Source organism: Cricetulus griseus, chromosome 7 (assembly GCF_003668045.3).
Source record: "Cricetulus griseus strain 17A/GY chromosome 7, alternate assembly CriGri-PICRH-1.0, whole genome shotgun sequence".
Lineage (NCBI taxonomy): Eukaryota > Metazoa > Chordata > Mammalia > Rodentia > Cricetidae > Cricetulus > Cricetulus griseus.
In genome coordinates this window covers 118,241,669-118,262,359 of record NC_048600.1, presented here as the reverse complement: position 1 = coordinate 118,262,359, position 20,691 = coordinate 118,241,669, and the positions used below count along the sequence as shown (strand labels likewise).

General features: G+C 42.9%; 1 protein-coding gene across 5 annotated transcripts in view; it reads right to left on the bottom strand.

Moving 5' to 3' along the window:
• Nucleotides 1-5,401: 5,401 nt before the first annotated feature.
• Nucleotides 5,402-20,691, bottom strand: part of Tlk2 (tousled like kinase 2) — a 102,504-nt gene continuing 87,214 nt past the window's right edge. For all 5 annotated transcript variants that reach the window (XM_027427862.2, XM_027427864.2, XM_027427866.2 and 2 more), the window contains 6 exons: nt 19,991-20,080; nt 17,035-17,204; nt 15,776-15,914; nt 11,552-11,663; nt 8,377-8,484; nt 5,402-6,464 (listed from right to left, as the gene is read on the bottom strand). In XM_027427862.2, coding sequence (XP_027283663.1) covers nt 6,291-6,464; nt 8,377-8,484; nt 11,552-11,663; nt 15,776-15,914; nt 17,035-17,204; nt 19,991-20,080 — 793 coding nt within the window. In that variant the 3' untranslated portion in view covers nt 5,402-6,290. The remainder of the gene's footprint in view (nt 6,465-8,376; nt 8,485-11,551; nt 11,664-15,775; nt 15,915-17,034; nt 17,205-19,990; nt 20,081-20,691) is intronic.

The following is a 20,691-nucleotide window of genomic DNA, read 5'->3' as shown; positions in this document are numbered from 1 at the left end:
CCTGATTTATAAGCAAGATAACAAGATCAAACTAGGGGTGGTGAAGCACTTTGGAGGCTGAAGGAGGATTGTAAGTTCCAGGCCAACCTAAGCTACACTATGAGTTTCAGGATAGCTTGGACTATATCAGAAGAACCCATTTTAACAAATAGAAAAATATATAAAAATATAAACTTGTGAATACACACACACACACACACACACACACACACACACACACACACACACACACACACACGTATGCATCCAAGGCAATAGGACTAGATAGAGGGAACTCTAATGATGCTCTGTGAAGTCATGTCTCCGTTCTCTTCCTGCCGGTCCCCACAGCCCAGGACTGCAGAAGCAGGGCTGCTGCCCAGACTGGCTGCACTTTCATGTAGATCCCTGAGGACTACTAGTCAGGAGGGGCAGGATTTGAGCAAAACAAGCACAGTTTAGGACTAGCCTAGATTAGGACAAATACATGCCTCTGTCTGTTTGGAAGCCCAAGTGTCATCTTTGCCCACAGCCATCTCTGCACAAACATGGCAGAGATGAACCCAGCTCACTAAAGTTCAATCTGCAGCCCCCTTCCCAGTTACTACAAGCTCCAACTACTGTTTGTCACCAAATGGCTCTGGACTTCAGTTTTTTAGTCTCTAACAGTGCTAAGGCCCCGTCCCTTCTATATGGCTCCCCCCTCCTCCTCCTCCACCTCCTCCTCCTCCCATTCAATCTCCAGGGGAAGAAAGCTTGAGGCCAGAAGACCTGAACAGTCTTCTAACTGGACATTTAACTACCACACCCAGGAGCCTGACCCAGGGCCAGATGGGTGGAGCTAAGTTACAAGCCAGCCAGCCTGCCCGCTGCTCTCTGACCCCTCACCATGGGGTCTCCCGCCCAGAACCTTACACATACACACATCCTTGGCAGACTCCGGTCTGTCTAAGGCCCCTTCTGGGCTCAGCCTGCACAAAAGCACTCTTGTATTCCCTGCCCCCACCTGGCCCCAGACTTGCCTGTTTTCCCAGCCTCTGGCAGGTTCCCTCAATCCTCAGGCCTCTCCCCCTTTAACCCTCTTCACCCCTCCAAAGAACTGCAGCTCATCTGTGCTCATCCCTGATCCAGACCTCCTGTTGAAGCCATCTCTCTTCTGTAGCCCTGAACCCCTCATGTATGAGGAAACTGACGAACTAACTCAAAAGATACCCTATGGCTTTAGGGTTTGAAGGGTCCAAGGTGAGCAGCTTTGCCCAAGAGTACTGTTACAATGCCTGCAGGGATTTATGTCTAGGGTATGTCTTGCAGCTCCCCATAATGACACAGTGTTTAACAATAGTCCAGAGGTCCTGAGCTTTAGTTAGACTTTGATTCCCAAAGATAAAAATAAAACAGGACTCATCTTCCTTGAAGTTGGGTGAGTTCAGAAGCCAGAAACCTACTGTGTGTAAGGCCTTGGGTTCCATCTGGCTATTCCAATAAGCCAGATTCTGCCACCCATCTTCAATAAGCCAATTTAAAAAGCTGAAAATAGTGGAAAAGCAGAAAAAGATTTATTCAATATAGTCACATTGTGAAGAGGGACAAAGGGCTCTGTGACCTTCCAAGTCCATCTTCAGAGTCTCAACATGAGGCTTAAGCTTAAAAGGGAAGCAAGAGATATGCGTAATCACACAGTCCTGATCCAGGGGTGGACCTGCTGGCAACGACCCATCACTGTCTCTTGTAAGTAGTATGACAAGTTGCAAATCTTTTTCTAGGTTCTGGCTTTAGTCTTTCCTAGTATTAAGATTCCTTGGGAAGTTGATTTCTTGGGGAGGTCTTTGTTAAATGGTCCCATTATCAAATGGAGGGACAAATGTCTTTTAATATAACATCACATTTCCAGGCAGGCTAGTTATACTAGTACTGCTAAGAGGTCTCACAGCCATCCTCTCCAATGACCCTGCCATAGTCACTTCAGGGCAGGCAGGCGAAGGGTAGAAATGGCAACCTTCCAGGCTCACCCTGCCCTGGGAGTCTAACTGTCCACAGCTATGTTCTCAAATATGCCCCTGCATCAGTACCACCTAGAAGTAACACGGTCAGTTAAGCCTCTACCTCCAGTTTTTGATGGTGGGATGGGAGCCTGAGACTTTACACATCTAACAAACTCCCAGTGTCGCTGATGGTCCCAGACTCAGCCAGAAGCCATCTTCCAGGTGGAATGAGACCTATTGACCAACAACGAATGGCCAAATGATCTCTTGCCAACTTAGCAAGAAGGTTCTAAACTTGAAACCAGTGAACTTGAAGATTCCAAACTTGGCTCCTGTTACAGGGTCTTGTCATCTTTCTTAAATATTTCTTATGGCACTCCTGTGTGTCAGGCCCTTTATCTACCTTCTAACTTATTTCCACAGTGCAAGATATCCATGAAGCTTTCCAAGATGGGATCTGAACTCGGGTCTAACTTTAAAGCCTGCGAGATTCTGCCTGAAGAACTGAAAGAAGAGGAAAAACAGAAGAAAGAAGAGGAGGAAGAAGAGACACTTGGGATATCAGAATGATTCGGTATGGGAAGGAAGAAAGGAGTCCCAGAAGAAAAAAAATCGTTAAGTGTAGCCAAGTTACATGTTACCTTCTTAGAAGCACACCTTCGCTTTAGCTCTAGACCCTAAGTAACTGTTTAAAGACAGCTATTTTCATGCTCTAACTGCTAATCTCAGCTAGGAGAAAACCTGCCCCTCCCAGACTACAGTGAAGGAAACAGATGCAGCTCTGAAACAAACCCAGTGTCTTAGGTCAGCCACAGCCACAGCCACAGCAGCAGGGTTCTTAACAGTTTAAGAGCCCGACTTCTCCCCCTTAGGCCCCCACATTCTGCCTCTTCTTAGGCCCAGGCTCTCATGGGACTGTGAGCCCATCAGCAGGCCTTCATCCAGTATGCTCCACCACCAAGGAAAGTTTTTGGCATGTAAGAGGCACAAAAAGTACTACATGAGTCAACACATTTCCATTATGTTTGTGGGACCCGTGGGAACCCTACCAGCTACCGAGATTCCTGTGCCTATCCCCCTGATGATGAGAAAGGGTCCTGTGTGAGGCTGGAGAACCTGAATGAAACCAAGAGGTTGGGAACTAATTTCTTTTCATTTTATTTATTTGTTTATTTTTAAAGATTTTATTTATTTATTATGTACACAGTCTTCTGCCTGCACTCCAGCAGAGGACACCAGATCTCACTCAAAGTGGTTGTGAAACACCATGTGGTTGCCGGGAATTGAACTCAGGACCTCTGGAAGAGCAGTCAGTGCTCTTAACCGCTGAGCCATCTCTCCGGCCCTAATTTCTTTTTAAAATTACATTTATTTATTTGTGTGTGTGTGTGTGTGTGTGTGTGTGTAATAGTGGTACACCAAGGCAGGTATGTGGAAGTCAGAGGACAATTTGTAGGAGTCAATTTTCTGGGTTCCCAGGGATTAAACTTAGGATATCAGGCTTTGCAACGAGTGTCTTTTCTTGCTATGTCATCTCATCACCCTAAAATTCACTTCTTATAATTTATGTTTAATATATACTTTGCCTTATACTGTCTATTGGGATAAGCCAAAATACTCTGCATAAGTTTAATTATAAATTAGTAATTTTTTTTTCTTTTGGTTTTTCAAGACAGGGTTTCTCTGTGTAGTACTAGCTGTACTAGAACTCCCTCTGTAGACCAGGCTGGCCTCAAACTCACAGAGATCCGACTGCCTCTGCCTCCTGAGTGCTGGGATTAAAGGCGTGTGCCACGACCTGGCCATAAATTAGTACTTTTGGCAGGAGAGTCCAACCATGGACTTGGGAGAGTAACAACTGCAGCCCAGCATATTTGTAGACGAGAATCACATCTCAATGTTCAGAGGATGATGCACTGGATAGAGTCAATCAGCACTGTGGAAATAAAGGACTAAAGCCTGGAGAAAGTGAAACCCTCATCCATCAGAGAGCCCCACTTTACTGCCCCTTCAAAGAGAGGTCAGTGTGTGTTCTCTGGAGTTGCTCCAGGCAGTGGAAAGATGCCTCGAGTGCCCAGATTCAAGCCAGGCCAGCCAGGACACAGAGCACAAAGCACAAAGGGAGGGTACACCCTTCTTTAGGATGAGCGAGAAAAGGCAGAGCACGAAGCAAGCCCTGCCACTCGCTGATAAGGAAGAGGAAATAGGGCAGGAATCGAGGGAAGGCAGAAAGACACAGCATCTTTCGCCCAACTGAGTCAAAAATTAAAAATTGCAGGGTCACAAATGAAGGATAAAAGGTGCAAACTGAGTTCCTTCGAGCTAGTTGAACACAGCTTCTGCTTCACCCACTCCATGAGTGTGGCCACCGTCCATCCTATCACTGCTGGGCTTGTCTGGTTCTGTGCCTTCTGCTTGAAGGCAGTCACTGGGGTGGGGTGGAGGCTAGGAGCCATATGTAAGGCCTTGGGCTCCAGCCCTAGCATTTGACCAGAGGAGGGGTACTTACAAAATATGTATTTCAAGAAAAACAAAACAAAACAAACAAACAAAAAAAAACAATAGCTGCTTTCAAAGCTGGGGACACCCAAGCATCAGAAGCTTAACTTTTTTTCCCAGAAGGCCATGTGATAAGACCTGCCTACAAATTTCCTTCAGTTTGGAATGTTCTGCCTTCCTTTAAGACCACTTGATACTGAGCAAAGTGGGGCATAACTACAAAATACACAGGGTCTTAGAAATGTGCACTCAGGGGCACTATTCGTATGTACAGAGCACTAGAGTCAATGAATTGCTTAAGAGCCCTCTGCCCTTCCCGACTCCCCACCCCCGCTCTGAACTCTGCATCTTTAAGGTTTTCTGGCTGGCCCTCTTGCCACATGTCAGTAACATTCCAAGCTGGCTACCACATGTGTAAGCCCTGGCCTCCAACCGTCTCCCGCAGGAGCTCTGCTGTTCAAGGGCACAGTGGGGCCACACGGCTCCCATTGCAGCTCCGTCTTCAGTTGACCACACATCTCAGAAAGAAGGGGGGGTGTCGATCCAGAAGAAAGTTCATACCTGAAATACCTATATTCCTTGAGATTTTTTTTTAAATTCCACTAGATGAATCTATCAAAGTGAGTTAGAAGAGCATACATGCTCACAGACAGACAGACAGACAGACAGACAGACAGACAGACAGACAGACAGACACACACACACACACACCCCAGTGCATATTCACCAAGTTCAAATGCCTGGGAGAGGTGGTTTTCTCTCCCAAAGCTCTGAGAGGGGGAGAGCTCATGAGCTGACCAAGTTAATAGCAAGGTTAACAAAAAATGTAGCCTGTCCTGTGAGTACAGACTGAAGCGCTACCACCCCCTCCCCCCGCCAGCCTTCTGTTTACCTCTAGAAGGAGTTTCGATAGTTACTACATTCAGAGAATCCAGGAAGACTGCATGGACAGATGAACCTTTATTTAAAAAAATAGCACTTCAAATAAATTAAAAGGGACAACCGTCAAGTGTTCAAATTGTGAAGAAATATCTGAAAACCTCGAGAGCCTCCAGCTGCAGTCTTCTAACCTCATTCTTCGTCGGATGGCAAAGCCCAGGCATCTCAGAGCTCCCGTGAGGGAAAGATCCGTCAGCGGGAGACCAGAGGGCAGGAGCTGCCTCTGACTGGAATGAACATTGCCACGTACTTGCTAATACGGGTTTCACTTTATGACCAAATGTAATCTTTCAAAAATAAAAAAGGGGTGAGGGAAGCTGCATGTTTTTAAAAACTGAAATTATTTCGGGATAGAACACTAACTCTAGTGCCTTTAATGGGCGATAGCAACTTTTTCCTCCGAAGTCAAACACCATCCCCAGCTGAGCCTCTGTGCTACAAGCTTTTCAGGAGATGGTACCTAAACTTTATTAAAAGAAAAGAGCAAGTTTAAATATAGACACTGGACTAGCCCAGTCTGTATTTTCAAGTCCACATTCTTCATCTGAAGCACTGCATCAGGGAATCCCCTGAGTCTGCATGTTTTCAAGTTCACAGTACATGGAACCAGTTTTTTCTTTTTAATTTTTTCCTCACTCAGAGCAGCCACACACAGTGACCGTTGACGCCGGACCCCGGGCGGGGTCTTCTCCTATGAGGCCTGGCCAGAGCTGCCCAAGGCTTCTCCTCAATGAGAATCGATGCTGTCATGCTCTATGGATGGGAAAAAGCAAGAAAAGAAAAGCACCTGGTACAGGTTTCATGAGATCCATTCGGATTCACTGTTCCAAACCCACTGCTGATGCCATGTGTCCACTCTGTGCTAAACAGTCTGTGGCCTTGGAGTTGGTCTCAATTCGAAGAACTGTTATTGGACGCCCCAGAGGTTGATGCAATAGCAGCTCCAGCAGGGCTACTTGTAGAGACTGACTTTCGGATGTGAGGCAACAAGTAGGGGTCACAGGCCAGCTGCTGGACATCGATACGGTCCTCCTTTCGATAGGCCAAGCATCGCCGGATAAATGCCTGTGTGAGGACATTTCATACAAAGACTGAAGGAGTTAATCCTGGTACATGGGTGGGAACCTGAGGGACCCAAACCACCGCTACACAGAGCAAACCCTCCCACCCTCCAAAAAAGGGTTACAGCCTTCCCAAATTCATCAGGCAGAGCAGAAGAGACAAGGGCCAACACTAGTATGTGGTCTGCAGAGTATTACAGAATGATTTGACTTCAACCTCACTATCAACACAGAAGGCCGGGTAGTCCTAGTCCTATTACTGCAACAGACTTTTAAGTCTTTTCTGTCTCCCTATTTTTTTGACCTGAGAATTCAATTTATTCAAATTTTATAATGTAATGTATTTAAATGTATCAACTTATTTGTTTTTCTTGAACCTCATGCTCATCTCAAATTCAGTATGTAGCCCAGGATGACCCTGAATTCTGATCCTCCTGCCCCCACACCTAGAGTGCTGGGATTACACATGTGAACCCAACCACATTTGCTTTGTGCAGTGCTAGGGATGGAGCCCAGGGCTCTGCGCATGCCAGGTAAGCACTCTACCAACTTAGTTATGTTCTTGGCCCCAGTTAATCAGTTTTTAAGTCTAAAACATCCTATTTATCAATAGTCTGTATTTCATAGTAAGCTGATAATGATGTGTGGCAGGCTCACAGATGACAACACACATCCCAACCTAGAGATGGGATGCTGACAGGGGATGCTGTAGAGCAGGGAGAGACATACGTATATGGGAACTATGCTCTTTGTGCTCTGTTTAAAATGTGGCTGAGGATGGAACTCAGAGGTGGAGTGCTCACCTACCAATCAAACAGTCCATCTGGCACAGACAAACAAAATGACGTAGGCTTATTTACAGAAAAATCTAAAACATCATCACAAGTGACTTTTTTTTCTCTTTCCATGCTTAAGTAGCAGAATATAAAGGTAGAAGGGCAATTCTGACTTTTCAAAACTGAAGACACAGGTATCTGTTTGATTAAAGTATTTGGAAGCTAAAAGACGTTCACAGAAATGAACATGGAATGCCTGGCTTTAAAAATGAGCCTTTGATAATGAAATACACAAAACTAGAGTTTTGCCAGGTTGTCATAGATTGTAACATTACCCAATAAATGTCTCGACACATAGCTGTCATAGTAGGCTCTGAAAATTGGACCATACAGTTGCCATGACTACACCATTTGCCTGCTTCTCACCCATTTCACAATGCTCTGCACCTCTTCTATAATTCTCTTTCCTTCCCTACAGAACACACTTCACTCCAATCTACACATCATTCAGGACACTGATCATGGACACCTACCCCAACCACGCCATCAAAAATGGAGGGGGCTATCACCTTTCCACTTCAGTACCCCCACCTGCACCATTTCTCCTATGGGTAGGTCTTAGTGCCCCAGACAGCCCACCCTCCTGACAGGCATGAAACTGGGCATCCCTCCTATCGCACACACTACCAGGTGTCACTCTACTGGAGTCTACCAATCAATCCTTCCCTGTCCTGTGTCACACAGCCCTTGTGGGTCCAATCTGCTTGTGAATATTCCTTTTTACTGAACCTGGGGGTGAGATGGGCAGACTATACGCAATACTCTTCTACTCACTGAGGTGGGGGTAGGGGTTGTGTTTTGAGACAGGGTTTCTCTGTAGCTTTGGAGCCTGTCCTGGCACTGGCTCTGTAGACCAGGCTGGCCTCGAACTCACAGAGATCCGCCTGCTTCTGACTCCCGAGTGTGCTGGAACTAAAGGTGTGTGTCACCATCACCCGGCCCCACTGTTCTTGAACAATGATTTGTCTCCATCTGCTGCTTACTAATGTCTGAATTTCATATTAAACAAATCAGTTGCTACCACCCAAAGACAGGACACACGAAGCCAGCCATTTCTGCTGGCCAATGAATCAAACTTACCTTTGCTTCAGGTGTAACTACTGGCTTTGGCGGGAACTGTACTTCAGTAGCTTTAAGAATAGTATTCTCTTGTAGAATATCTTGCTGGGACTGGTTATGGCCAAAAGGCTGTCATAGAAAAACAAAATAAACAAAGGTTGGCCTTTGGCTACACAATTCAGTACCACAGAAGAGTTTCCAAACTCTGGGGATTCTCTCCTTTAATTCTCACCTTTGACCTTAATGGGGAGGGTCCAAAGCTTAAAGACCAGGTCAAGGTAGAACAGGGAACTAGGAGCAGTTTCTCCTATCTCTAGCTTTGCTCATAGCAAAGAAAGATTCAGTACAGAAATTAGCAGCCTCTTGAGTTCAGAGTCACCTATCTACGTGCCACTAGCTAACCCAAGACATACACAAAAAACAAAAACAAAACGGATGGAAAAATCAATCAAGAAGACTGGAGAGAAGGCTCAGCAACTGAGAACACTAGCTGCTCTTGCAGAGGACTGGGGTTTGGTTCCCAGCACCCACATGGAGGTTCACAATCATCTGTAACACCAGCTTCAGGGGATCTAATGTCCTCTTCTGAACTCAGAAAGTGCATACACATACATTCAGGAAAAACACTCATATATATAAAATAAGTAAATCTAAAAAGAAAAATGTTAAGCTGAGTGATGGTGGCACTTGCCTCTGATCCCAGCACTCAGGAGGCAGAGGCAGGAGGATCTCTGTGAGTTCAAGGCCAGCCTGGTCTACAAAACTACACAGAGAAACCCTGTCTTAGGAAAAAAAAGAAGGAGGGGCTGGAGAGATGGCTCAGAGGTTAAGAGCACTGACTGCTCTTCCAGAGGTCCTGAGTTCAATTCCCAGCAACCACATGGTGGCTCACAACCATCCGTTATGAGACCTGGTGCCCTCTTCTGTTGTGCAGATATACATGGAAGCAGAATGTTGTACACATAATAAATAAATAAAATCTTTAAGAAAAAAAAAAAGAAAGAAAGAAAAAAAAAGAAGGAAAGAAACAAAACCTAACAAAAAAAAAAACAGTGCTAGGACCACTTAGGGCTTTTAACTTCAACTTGCATTTCCTAGTAAACTTTTAAAAAAGGCTCAAACTTACAGTAATGACTACACCATTAGCCAGAACTCCACACTCTTAGATAGTACAAAATAATTAAGCTCCACTAGTTCAGCATAGTTTTCTTATCTAGGAGAGGCTGGATAAAGGAAGACTAAGAGGTTAAAGAGGAAGGAGTTGTCTGTGTTAGGAGTTTGGTCTGGGAGCTGCCAAACTCCCATCTGCTTTATGCCTATGTTCAGTGTAACTGAACACTGAAACACTCTGAAGGCAGAAGGAGGAATATTAATATACAATTGAACCCTAGTATGTGTGTGTATATATATACACTGTGTGGGTGTATAAAAGACATGCTGCTCATAAGGAAAAAACACTGCCATTGTTTTCTCTAATGATATAACACCTCTATCAGAAGTAGACAAGAAATACTGTTGGGGGTGTGTGGGAATGGCACTCAGGGCTTTGTACATATGAGCTAAGTACTATGCCTCTAAACTACAGCCTTGGTTTTCTTGATGGGTTTTTACTATATAGTTCAGGGTTCCCACACTCCTTTGATCTTCCTGCCTCAGACTCCCAAATACTGGAATTATAGTCATAAACTACCACAGTTGGCCAAGGGATATTTTCTGACAACACCTCAGCACACATGAGCACTTGCTATTCTTGTAGAGAACCCCAGTTTGGTTCCCAACACCCATGTCAAACAACTCACAACCTCTTGTAAATCTAGCACCAGAGTATCTGTGATGGTTAGTTCTGTGCAACTTAACATAAGCTGGAGTCACCTGGGAACCTTAATTAAGGAACTGCCTCCATCAGAATGCCTGGAGGCAAGACAGTGGGGCATTTTCTGACTCAAGATTGATGTGGAAAGCCCCCCCCCCCATTGTGCAATGTCACCCTGGGCAGGTGGTTCTGGCTGATGTATGCAAGCAAGCCTCGAAGAGCAGCAGTAAGCAGCACTCCTCCCTGGTCCCTGCCCTGAGCTCTCTTAATGGTGGTCTGTGATCCAGACACCTAAGCCAAATAATTCCCCCAAGTTATTTTGTTGTTGTTGTCTGTCGTGCTGTTTGTCACAGCAACAGAAAGCAAATTAGGACAGCATGTGACACAGGCAAACGTGTACTCAGATACTCAGAGACAAACACATAAATAAATATTCAAATAAGTCTTTGCCAGGTATGGTGATTCTCTCCTTTAATCTCAGGCTCTCTCAGGAAGCAGAGGTAGGACAATCTCTGAGTTTGAGGCCAGCTTGATTCAAACACAGAGAACTTCAAATCAGCCAGGGCTATAGTGTGAGATCCAGTCTCCACAAAACAAAACTAAGAAACAAAAAAGTACTGGGGGGGGGGGTATTAGGAAGATGGCTCAGTGGGTAAAGTGCTTGCTTACTATAAAACACTGAGTTTGATCCCCAGCACCCACATAAAAAAGCTAGGTGTAGCAGCCATGTACCTGTAATCCCAGCACAGGGGAGACTAAGACAGCAGACATGTAGGGGCAAGATGGCAAGCTAGTCTAGCTGAGTGGGGTTCAGTGAGAGGCCTTGTCTCAAAAAACAAGATGGAAAATAACTAAGGACAACCCTGAGGTGAACCTCTAGCTTTTACAGCATGTACAGGCATGGTGTATTTTTATTAACAGCTTTATCTAAAGAGGTGATTAAAAATAAAATCTAGAGAATCTTCACGTTTCAGAACTTATTAGAACCTAGAGAATAGTTCTTGGGCACATTATTAAACGATTTCAAGATAGATGTGATACAATCTCAGTGTTCAAGAGGCCAAGGCAGGGGGAATGCCTTGAGTCTGGGCTCAGCCTGGACTATACAGTAACAGATCAACCACAGCTACAGAGCAAGACCTTTCAAAACAAAACAAAAAACCACCCTGCTTGACATTCCAATTCATACACATATCAGAACCAAAACGTCTATATTTGAGAACAGCAACATGCATGCTCTGATGGCTTGGGAGAATTCAGTAGGTGTCCTCCAGCCTGTATTTTCTTTAACCAGTACTTTCAAGATCCCAATAATTAACTGCAAAGAATCCACACTGAGGTGGTGGACATGGCCCCAGGTTGCTGCACTGCCTTCCTCCTCACCTTCCTCCCATAAAGACACTGGTAGAAGATCACACCCACTGACCAGACGTCAACTTTATTTGAGATCTTTGGTGGCTCTTTCCCAACCACAAAACACTCTGGTGGTAAATACCTAGGAGAAAATAGAAACAAAAACACTCAGAAAATATAACTCTAAGTCATATACAAAAAAGCAAAATAAAGGACCTTGTTAAAAATGTAACACTCAGTCAGGTACACTTTTAATTATGGCACAAGCAGAGGTACAGACGGATCTCTGCAAGTAGTAGCTGGGGCTAAGGAAAGAGATCTTGGTTCTCAAGGAAAAAAAAGTGTGTGTGTGTGTATGTGTGTGTGTGTGTATAAAACATACATATATATGTGCGAACACACACATATATATACCAAGCATTCTAGTTTCAACCATCAGCTTAGAAATAAATATATACAAGTAAACAAAAGAACACTTAAACTTATGGAGGTGGCTATATCTTCAGGGCATTAAAGTATTTTATTTCTCAATTTATGGAGATATAAATATTCTTTCTAGGTTCATTTGGCTCACCCCCCAGCCTTCTTTCTCAGGCTTGTGCCAACTCCAAGTGTCATTCACAAATTTTGTTGTAGTATATTGTTGTGATGGTGACAACTGGGGATCACAAGGACGGTCTCAGGCATTGAATTATGTGTTCTACTATGGAGCTATAGACTCAGGCCACAATCAATTTTTTGGAGGTGCTGAAGATTAAATCAGAGCTTTTAATAAGCTACATTTCCAGGTCCTAAAATTAATAAATGTTTTGAAATCCAAATGAATTCAGGACCTAGAGGTCTCTCGAGGGCAGAGTCTATTCTGCCTTTTTAAGGCAGCTTCTTTTGGAAACCCATATAGAAATAACCCCAATAAAAATCCAGAGTGACATTAAAGTCCAAGTTAATAGAACATGTTTTACTTTTCCACATTAAAGGTGATATAGCTTGCTGAAAGGCTAACAATTAGTATAGCAAATGCCACACAAAGACCCTCATCTGAACTCCTCACCACCACTGCTCTCTGGAGGCAGAGGGCTACTACAAGTTGTATAGTGTGGAAGGTAAGAACCTCTGAGCATTTAGAAAATAAGTATGTCCAGAATCCTAGTCACAGCTCAGTTGAAGGTAGAATTCTGAAGATAATAGAACAGTGGTTTTCAACCTTCCTTATGCTGTAACCCTTTAATAAGTTCCTCATGTTATAGTGACCCCAACCATAAAATTAATTTCATTGCTACTTCATAACCATAATTTTGCTACTGTTATGAATTGTAATGTAATTATCTGTGTTTTCCAATAGTCTTAGGTGACCCCTGTGAAAGGGTCGTTTGACCCCCAAAAGAGTTGCAAAGAGTTTGAAGCCAGCCTGGTCTACAAGACAGCTAGGGCTACACAGAAAAACCCTGAAAACAAAACAAAACAGAATGTAAAAGGCACTTCAACTTGACAGTATGTGTTTGGTAAATCAGCTTCTAATTTATAGTTTCTTCATCTACAAATGAAAAAATAAACTAGTTTTCCACACAAATAATACTGAGAAAAGTAAATGTTCTCATTTCCTACCAAGAGCTTTGGGAGAGATTGCAGAGGACAGGCCTATGATAACAAACTATGCTAAAAACAGCTGCATTTTTATCACAAGTCCTCATATAGAAGAAATGAAGCTCAGACACAATGCCCAAAGCATAATCTGAGCTCATTCACCTCATGTTTTCTTTTCTTTTCCTTTCTTTCTTTCTTTCTTTCTTTCTTTCTTTCTTTCTTTCTTTCTTTCTTTCTTTCTTCCTTTCTTTGTTTTGTTTCTTGAGACAGGCTGGTCTAAAGGCTGTAATTAAAGGAATGCACTACCATGCCCTACTCATGCATCTTGCATATGTCTGGGAGTTCATGTATGGTTTATGTGCAAGCCTATGCAGGTATACACACCTGTGCACATGAGGAGACTACCAGGTGTCCTGCTCTATCACTTACTCTTCCTTGTCCCATTCTGAGACAGACATGCTCTCACTGAGTAGTAGCCTTGTCTCACCTGGAACTGGCTATGTAGACCAGGCTGATATGGAACTCACTGTTTCTGCCTTAAGGGCTGGGATTAAAGGTATGTGCCACCATGTCTGGCTATCGGTTATTCTTCTGAGACATGATTTCTCACTGAACCTGTAGCTAGGTCCTAATAATTCCCGTCTGTCCCCTACAGTGCCAGAGGCTGCAGACCCAACCAGTGTGGGCATGCTTTGCTTTATTTTTTTGTGGGTACTGGAATCCTAACTCAGGTCCTCATGTTTCCACTGAAAGCAGTTTGAACCACTAATCCATCTCTCAAGTTTCCCAGTTCATTTATCTTGTTCAATGTAGAATTCAGGTAAGCTTAAATCCACAATGAGTTATTTAAAATGTTCTGAACCTGCCCCCATCCCCCCCAGGCTGTTTTTATCTCTCTGGGTCATTATGCTAAAAGGGCAACATATTGAGGCTGGTGACTATGACACCATTATCAATACACACTTTAAAACTTTATAGAGCTGGGAAGTAGTGGTGCACACCTTTAATCCTAGAACTCAGGAGGCAGAGGCAGGTGGATCTCTGTAAGTTTGAGGCCAGCCTGGTCTGCAGAGTGAGTTCCAGGACAGCCAGAGCTGTTACACAGAAAACTCCTCCCCCTACCCCTCCCCCCAAAAAACCAACACAAAAACAAACAAAAAAACTTTATAGAAACAGTATGGCTGTCCTGGAACTCATTATGTAGATCAAGCTGGCCTCAAACTCACAGAGATCCATTTAGGTGTGAGCTACCAAGGTCAGCTCAGAAACCCTTTATCTTACTCAACTCTAATTGAAGTAGAAAGAACACTCAGGGTCTTACTCACTATGTAAACCAGGCTGGCCTTATATTCATGGAGATCTACCTGCTTTCTGCCCACCCCCCCATGCTAGGATTAAAGTGTGCACTACTCCACCCAGAACAGTTTATTATTTTTCAATAGCTATTTTAGACGTGTGGGAGAGAGTGAGTGTGTGAGACAGACTGACTACACTTTAAAAAGAATAACCTAACAAGCAAAAAACTCAAGTGTAAGTTCCAATAAACTCATATAAAGAGGTATAGACCTCTTCCCCAAAATCACCAACTGTATGTATATTTTGGTGTCACTTAGCGACAGGGAGACTAACCCACAATAACCACCACAGTGAGTAAACACTATAAATGCAACTTCTATTTTAAACCTAGCATTTGAAAATTCTAATTTAAGGACTGACTCTTGACTATAGGTACCATTTCCACAAGCACAAAGAGCAACACTGCCCACCTAACAATCAACGGGCTCAGCAAAGGAGAACAGGGTTCCTTCCACGCATTCTGAATGGCATGCCCCTTTTACATACTTCCTCATAGAGCCCCTCATTCCTAGACAGAATTCTAGACCCAGAGCCTTCTACAAGAGGCTGGGGTACAAAGGCATGTCACCTACCTCTCCTGTAGTGCTATGGAGGCTTCTCTGTCACTTAAGGCAGAGTGTGGCTTTGTATAACCACCTCAGAAGGGAATAAAACAGTAAATTACCATCATAAAGTTGCATGCCCCAGGCACAGGCATACTTTGTGGTTCCCACTGTAAAAAGTCACAGTGAAAAAAGCCTATCGTAGGCAGGAGTGTTCAAAGAACTGTGAAGCAGAGCTAGCTGCAGTAAGGCGCCTACAAGGAGGAGCCTCAAACCTTTAGGGCGTGGCTGACAGAAACAGCTATAACTCTGCCAAACTGTGCTCGCTCTTTCATGGGATACTGTGGATTTCTGTTTTTTTTTCTGTTTGTTTTGGTTCCTATCCTGATTTTCACAAGTCCTTAATCCTTGACTTGACAGTTCATCATCCTAGAAACAAATCCCTCATCCCTTTAACACAAGGAGAGGCCTCTACTTGAACTATAAAGACTTCAGGGCTGTTCTTTTAAACACATAAGCAACCTCGTTCTCTACTGGCTTGTATGGCCAGCACTGTGTAAGACACATACATCTCCAAGGATCGGATTACACAAGCACTCTCTTCAAGGGTTTTCAAGAACACAAAGAAAATAAATAACAATACAAAAAGTCAAACTGCTAAAAAGACAGGGTATTTCTGCTTTAGCAGACTACATAGGATTAATCACCAAGGATTCAATCCAACATAGCCACATACCCACCAACCAACTTGGCAGACCTCCTAGATACCTACCAGTAAGTACCAGCACCTTGTGACGTCAGTTCCATACCATCCACTGAATTGTAGCTATCATCATCCATGATCTTGGAAAGACCAAAATCTGTAATTTTTATCTCTCCACATGCTGTACCATTTACTAAAAGGATATTACCTAAAAAGATAAAAATGTCCATGAATAAACAGAGACTTCTTCAGTAAGAAAAAAGACACACAAGAAGGAAACAAGTGAACTCTAAGTAATCTAACTGGACACAGGGAGAACCTTCAGTGTCCACTGGAAACTTCTATTTTCTAAGAATTGCTTGTTTAATGTGCCAAAATCCATTCTGGGCACTGGAAATAAAAATGACTTGCCAAAGTAAAATATCACTTATCCAGTTGGGTTTAAAAAAAAAAAAAGAAGAGGTGGGAAAACTTCACATGAACTTTAGATGTGCTCTCTGTGCTAACAGGGTTAGAGCAGCAATGTCAGGGAGGAGACAGTGGAGGGGATACAAAGAAAACAGACTTGGGAACCAAACATGGTGCCACAGCGCCACCTATAGCTCCTACGGCAGAAATTGTGGTGACTTCAGTGATAAAAAATGATCACCCAGCAGCCATTTTTAAAACAAACTCACTTCATTATAAATGATTTTCCAGTCATGTCAACCATATCAGAACATAACATAAACAACAATGAGTGGTGAGCTCTTACATACAGAAGAGCAAGGCAGTCAAAAAACCTGCCTAAAGGAGATGATGGAACTAGGTTCTGAATACCCACATTCCACTTTAGAGCCATCTACCTGAAGCATGAACAAACCAAAAACAGAAAAACATCAGCTGAAGATAACCAAAAAGAAGGGATAAAAAGCTCCTTGCTTTTTCCTGATGACTATCAAGTGAAATGATAATTCAAAAAGGTGAAAAACTGCTGGGACTTAAGGAAACTTTGAGGTATACGTGTACGTATCAGGGAGACCTAAGACAAAGGAACTGCTTCATTGTGTGAGTAATGGGAACAGCAAAATGGAACTTGCCAAAAGAGTTGTTTCTAAATGACATCATGAATTTTCCTGGTTCAGTACACAATGGCATTGTTTCTCCAGAGAATTTAGTCTAACCTACCCACCCCCCTACACCCAGCACTAGGTAGTCAGGGCTCCTTTCTTCCCACACCTACCCAGGCATCCTTCTTGGCTCCTTCCAAATTCTTTGACTCAATAAATGTACAAGTCACTTAAAAGACTGAAAATCCATTACTAATGTCTCCTAAAACTGAGCCATACCTGGTTTGAGGTCATAGTGTATGATGGGAGGTTTTATTTCATTTAAGTACTTTAAAGCATTCACAATCTGCATAATAATGGATCGGGCCTCTTTCTCCGACATTAATTTGTGCTGTTTCAGGTAGAAGTCCAGATCATTTCCTTCACAGTATTCTAATACTGTACAAAACCTGAAGACACATAAATCAGCATTTAGCAGTGGAGTAAGGAGCAAATGAAAACTATCTAAACCACTCCCAGCAAAGACTCGGGTATTATGAAGCCTCGAACCTTTCCTCTGTTCCTAAACAATCTTCCACTCAGCATCAGCTTCCAGAAGGCTCACAGGAAGAGAAGTGCTTGCTTTCCTGGAGATGAGCCCCTGTCATCTCCACACTGGCATTGACTGTGCCAAAGTTCACTGCATCCTATCTCTTCTAAGAACACTGACAAGAACTATATTAGAGCTAGCCACCCCCTTATAGCAGGGTAGCTATAGTAATGTACTCATTACTATACAGTGATCAATCACACAATTGTCCTCGAAAGTATTTTATATAACTCTGAGTGCTGAGGTCTGAAGAATTGGTTGTATAGTGGTATATATACAAGACTACACAAATATGCTGTTATATGGTACGTTCTTTTACTTTCATTTTTGCCAATACATTGCACATACCCCCATTTAAAATTACACACCACTGTTGGCACTACAGGCAATGAATCTATCTTCCAAAGTGTTCAAACTGATGTACTATTTGAATATTCCTGAGAGATGAATACTTTCTAAATCATTGTAGGTTAGGCTTATCAGTCAGAACTTAACCAGGAACAAAAATCACTTCAATACTGAAGCGAGACGGCTTTAATTCACAGATGGGAGATCTAAGAAGACAAACCGTCCAGTAAGGCTCTCTAGAGACTAGTTATGGTAGAAAGTTGTTGGCACCCTAAAGATAGAGGGTCACAGGAAAATGGTGCCATGAGAATGCAGGTCACAAGAGAAACTAACTCTGTGCTTACCCGTTGGCTGACATAGCTTCCTGGCATTGACCCCCTAATGCAGTGGAAGGAAGGGAAGCAGTGAGCAGCTACAGGCTTGACCTCAAGCAGCACTGCAACTGACTACAAACACACACACGTGAAAACTCTCAGGAAACTCGGCTTTTTATGAAGCCTGCTAGGCATGCTAATGCTCATTCTCCCACCTGAGATGCTGAAATCTGAGTCAGACTCTTACTGCATTCGGTGAGCTGACTCTGCCCACAAACAAGCTAGAACTAAAAATCTAAGTTTATATATCTAAACAACTCTCAAAAGATGTTCTAAGCAACAATCTGACTTGTTTTTGCTAAGAAATACAATAGGAAAAGCAAAACAAGAGTAGTATGAAATTACTACCACATTGAAATGTGTATACAATTCAAACCAGAAGATAATTCAAGTCATTACACTTATTTTAAAATAGTTTTAGTACTTATATTTCACAGGAAAGTCTATCTAGTATTCAAGGAATTTACTGCCTGTGGAGACTTGGCCAGGGTTCTCCCCCTTGATATCTAAGTATAGTATTTTTTCTGAGCCCTACTCACAACACACACAGGGGTATAATTGATGCAAAGGCTCCTTAATGAAAAGGGGAAAGTTTGAGCACATAAGAAAAGAAACAAGTCATGTTTCCATAGGGAACACGGAATTTCTTGGATCTATTTCTATATATGGGCTGGCTGTCTAAGAGAGCTGCTGGGTGAATAGACCAAAGCTCCTGGACATTGTCTTGGGAGAATGAGGGAACACCTGAAGGCCAGACTTAAGGTATCTTATCTTCTCCTGACTCAGGCTTGACTACAACAAAGAAAGTTTCCAAATGCTGAAATATCCCTAAACCTTGAATAAACCTGAAGGCTCTGCAGTGTACTGACCTATATGTTGTTACATACAGGGTTATCAAAGAGAACCAAAGGTCTCCTGCAAGTCATTTCATTTTTCTGCTATTCAAAAATCTGTCTACACATCAAGAAAGATGAACCCTAAGACCCCTCCAGGTTCTAAAATCTAAATCCCAACTCTAAAATGCCCATGAACCTGCATTCCATCCAGCAGCACTGGGCTATCTTTATTTGCATCAAGTTAATCCTCCTGTTTTTAGAGTAACCAGACACTGTTGTACTTAAGGTTCATGGGGTCCATCAGTCTCTATAGTGAGGTAGAGTTCTCTTCAACAGTTTATACTTGCTGAGCCCACTAGTGACATGTCAACACCACCTTGAATCAATTCCTAAGGACTGACTGCTACATTTTTAGGAATTTTGTGAGCTGGTTAGCTAACTATTTGTAAGACTAAGCACAATGTGACAAATTCATGCAACAGAATGTATAAGAATGGATGAACTACTGGCACACAACTATAAAAGCATGGACCTTAATAAGCCAGCCACAAAGTCCACACACTCCATGATTCCACTCATAAAACAGCCTACAACACGACATCTAAGGTGACAGAGGGTAGTATCTGCTTAACAGAGGGAAAGTAAAATGGAGAAGTGACAGTAAAAAGGTTCAGCTTTCTTCTGAGAATGAAAATGCTCTATGTACACATGAAAACCCACTCAAGTGTGTACTTTACATGGGTGAATCGCATGGTATATAAATTAGAATAAAGTTGCCAATTTTTTTTGTTGGTATCTTAAAAGTGAACATAATGGAAGTTATTTATACCAAAGATACTGGCAATCAGCCTTATCCCTCTCCCTATCAAGCTAGTTGTAAAATGCTACTAACTAGTATACAAGGGCCCTTGTCCTTTAGCCAACAGATGCCTGGCTGACCCAAATTTGAATTATGAATGATTATCTGCTTGTAAATTAATAAATTTAGTTCACTTAGAGAGCATTTCCCGGGCCCAGATTTAAGCTCCATTCCACGAGTACTCAATCTAACAAGAAAATAAGGTAAGGGGAAATGTCGTGGGACTTACGAGTCGGTGTCCAGCGAGAAGTAATCATACAGCTTCACTATTCTGGGATGGTCCAGTTCTTTGTGAATCCGGTATTCCCTACATGCATGCCTGCAAGCAGAATGAAAATTTAACAAGGGAATACTTGGTCTGCTTTTTTAGAATTCACCCTGGCTTCTCTACCATTTCCCATTTCCACTTGTTCATTTGTTTGTTCCATTGAAATTCATCTGGTCATCTCATCTAATTACTCTTTCTGCATTCTATTTTCTCTAATGTTTTCTATCTAGCCACTGAGAAAACAGTAGGTGCTCAAATGCATCTAAATGAATGGATGCCAATCTCTTTCAAAACCCTTCTGTGGCAACCACACCTCTTTTATGTTAAACCCCAGGTATTAAAAATTACAAATTAAAATTTTTCCTCTCTTCTAAAGTGATGCTTCCAGGGGCTGGGGAGATGGCTTACTGGCTAAGTGCTTGCCTGCTATGCAGACACGAGGTCCAGAGTATGGATTCCAGTACCACACAAAAGCTGTGGGCATGGCAGCCCATTAGCAGACCAGCCTCAGAAGATGGACACAGAATCTCTAGAGCAAGCTAGCAACAACACTACAGATCACAAGTACTGGGTTTGATTGAGACCCTAGCTCATAAGGTGGAACAGTGATGGAGCATTATTACTGACATCAACTTTGGGCCTCCACATGTATGTAGTCATAT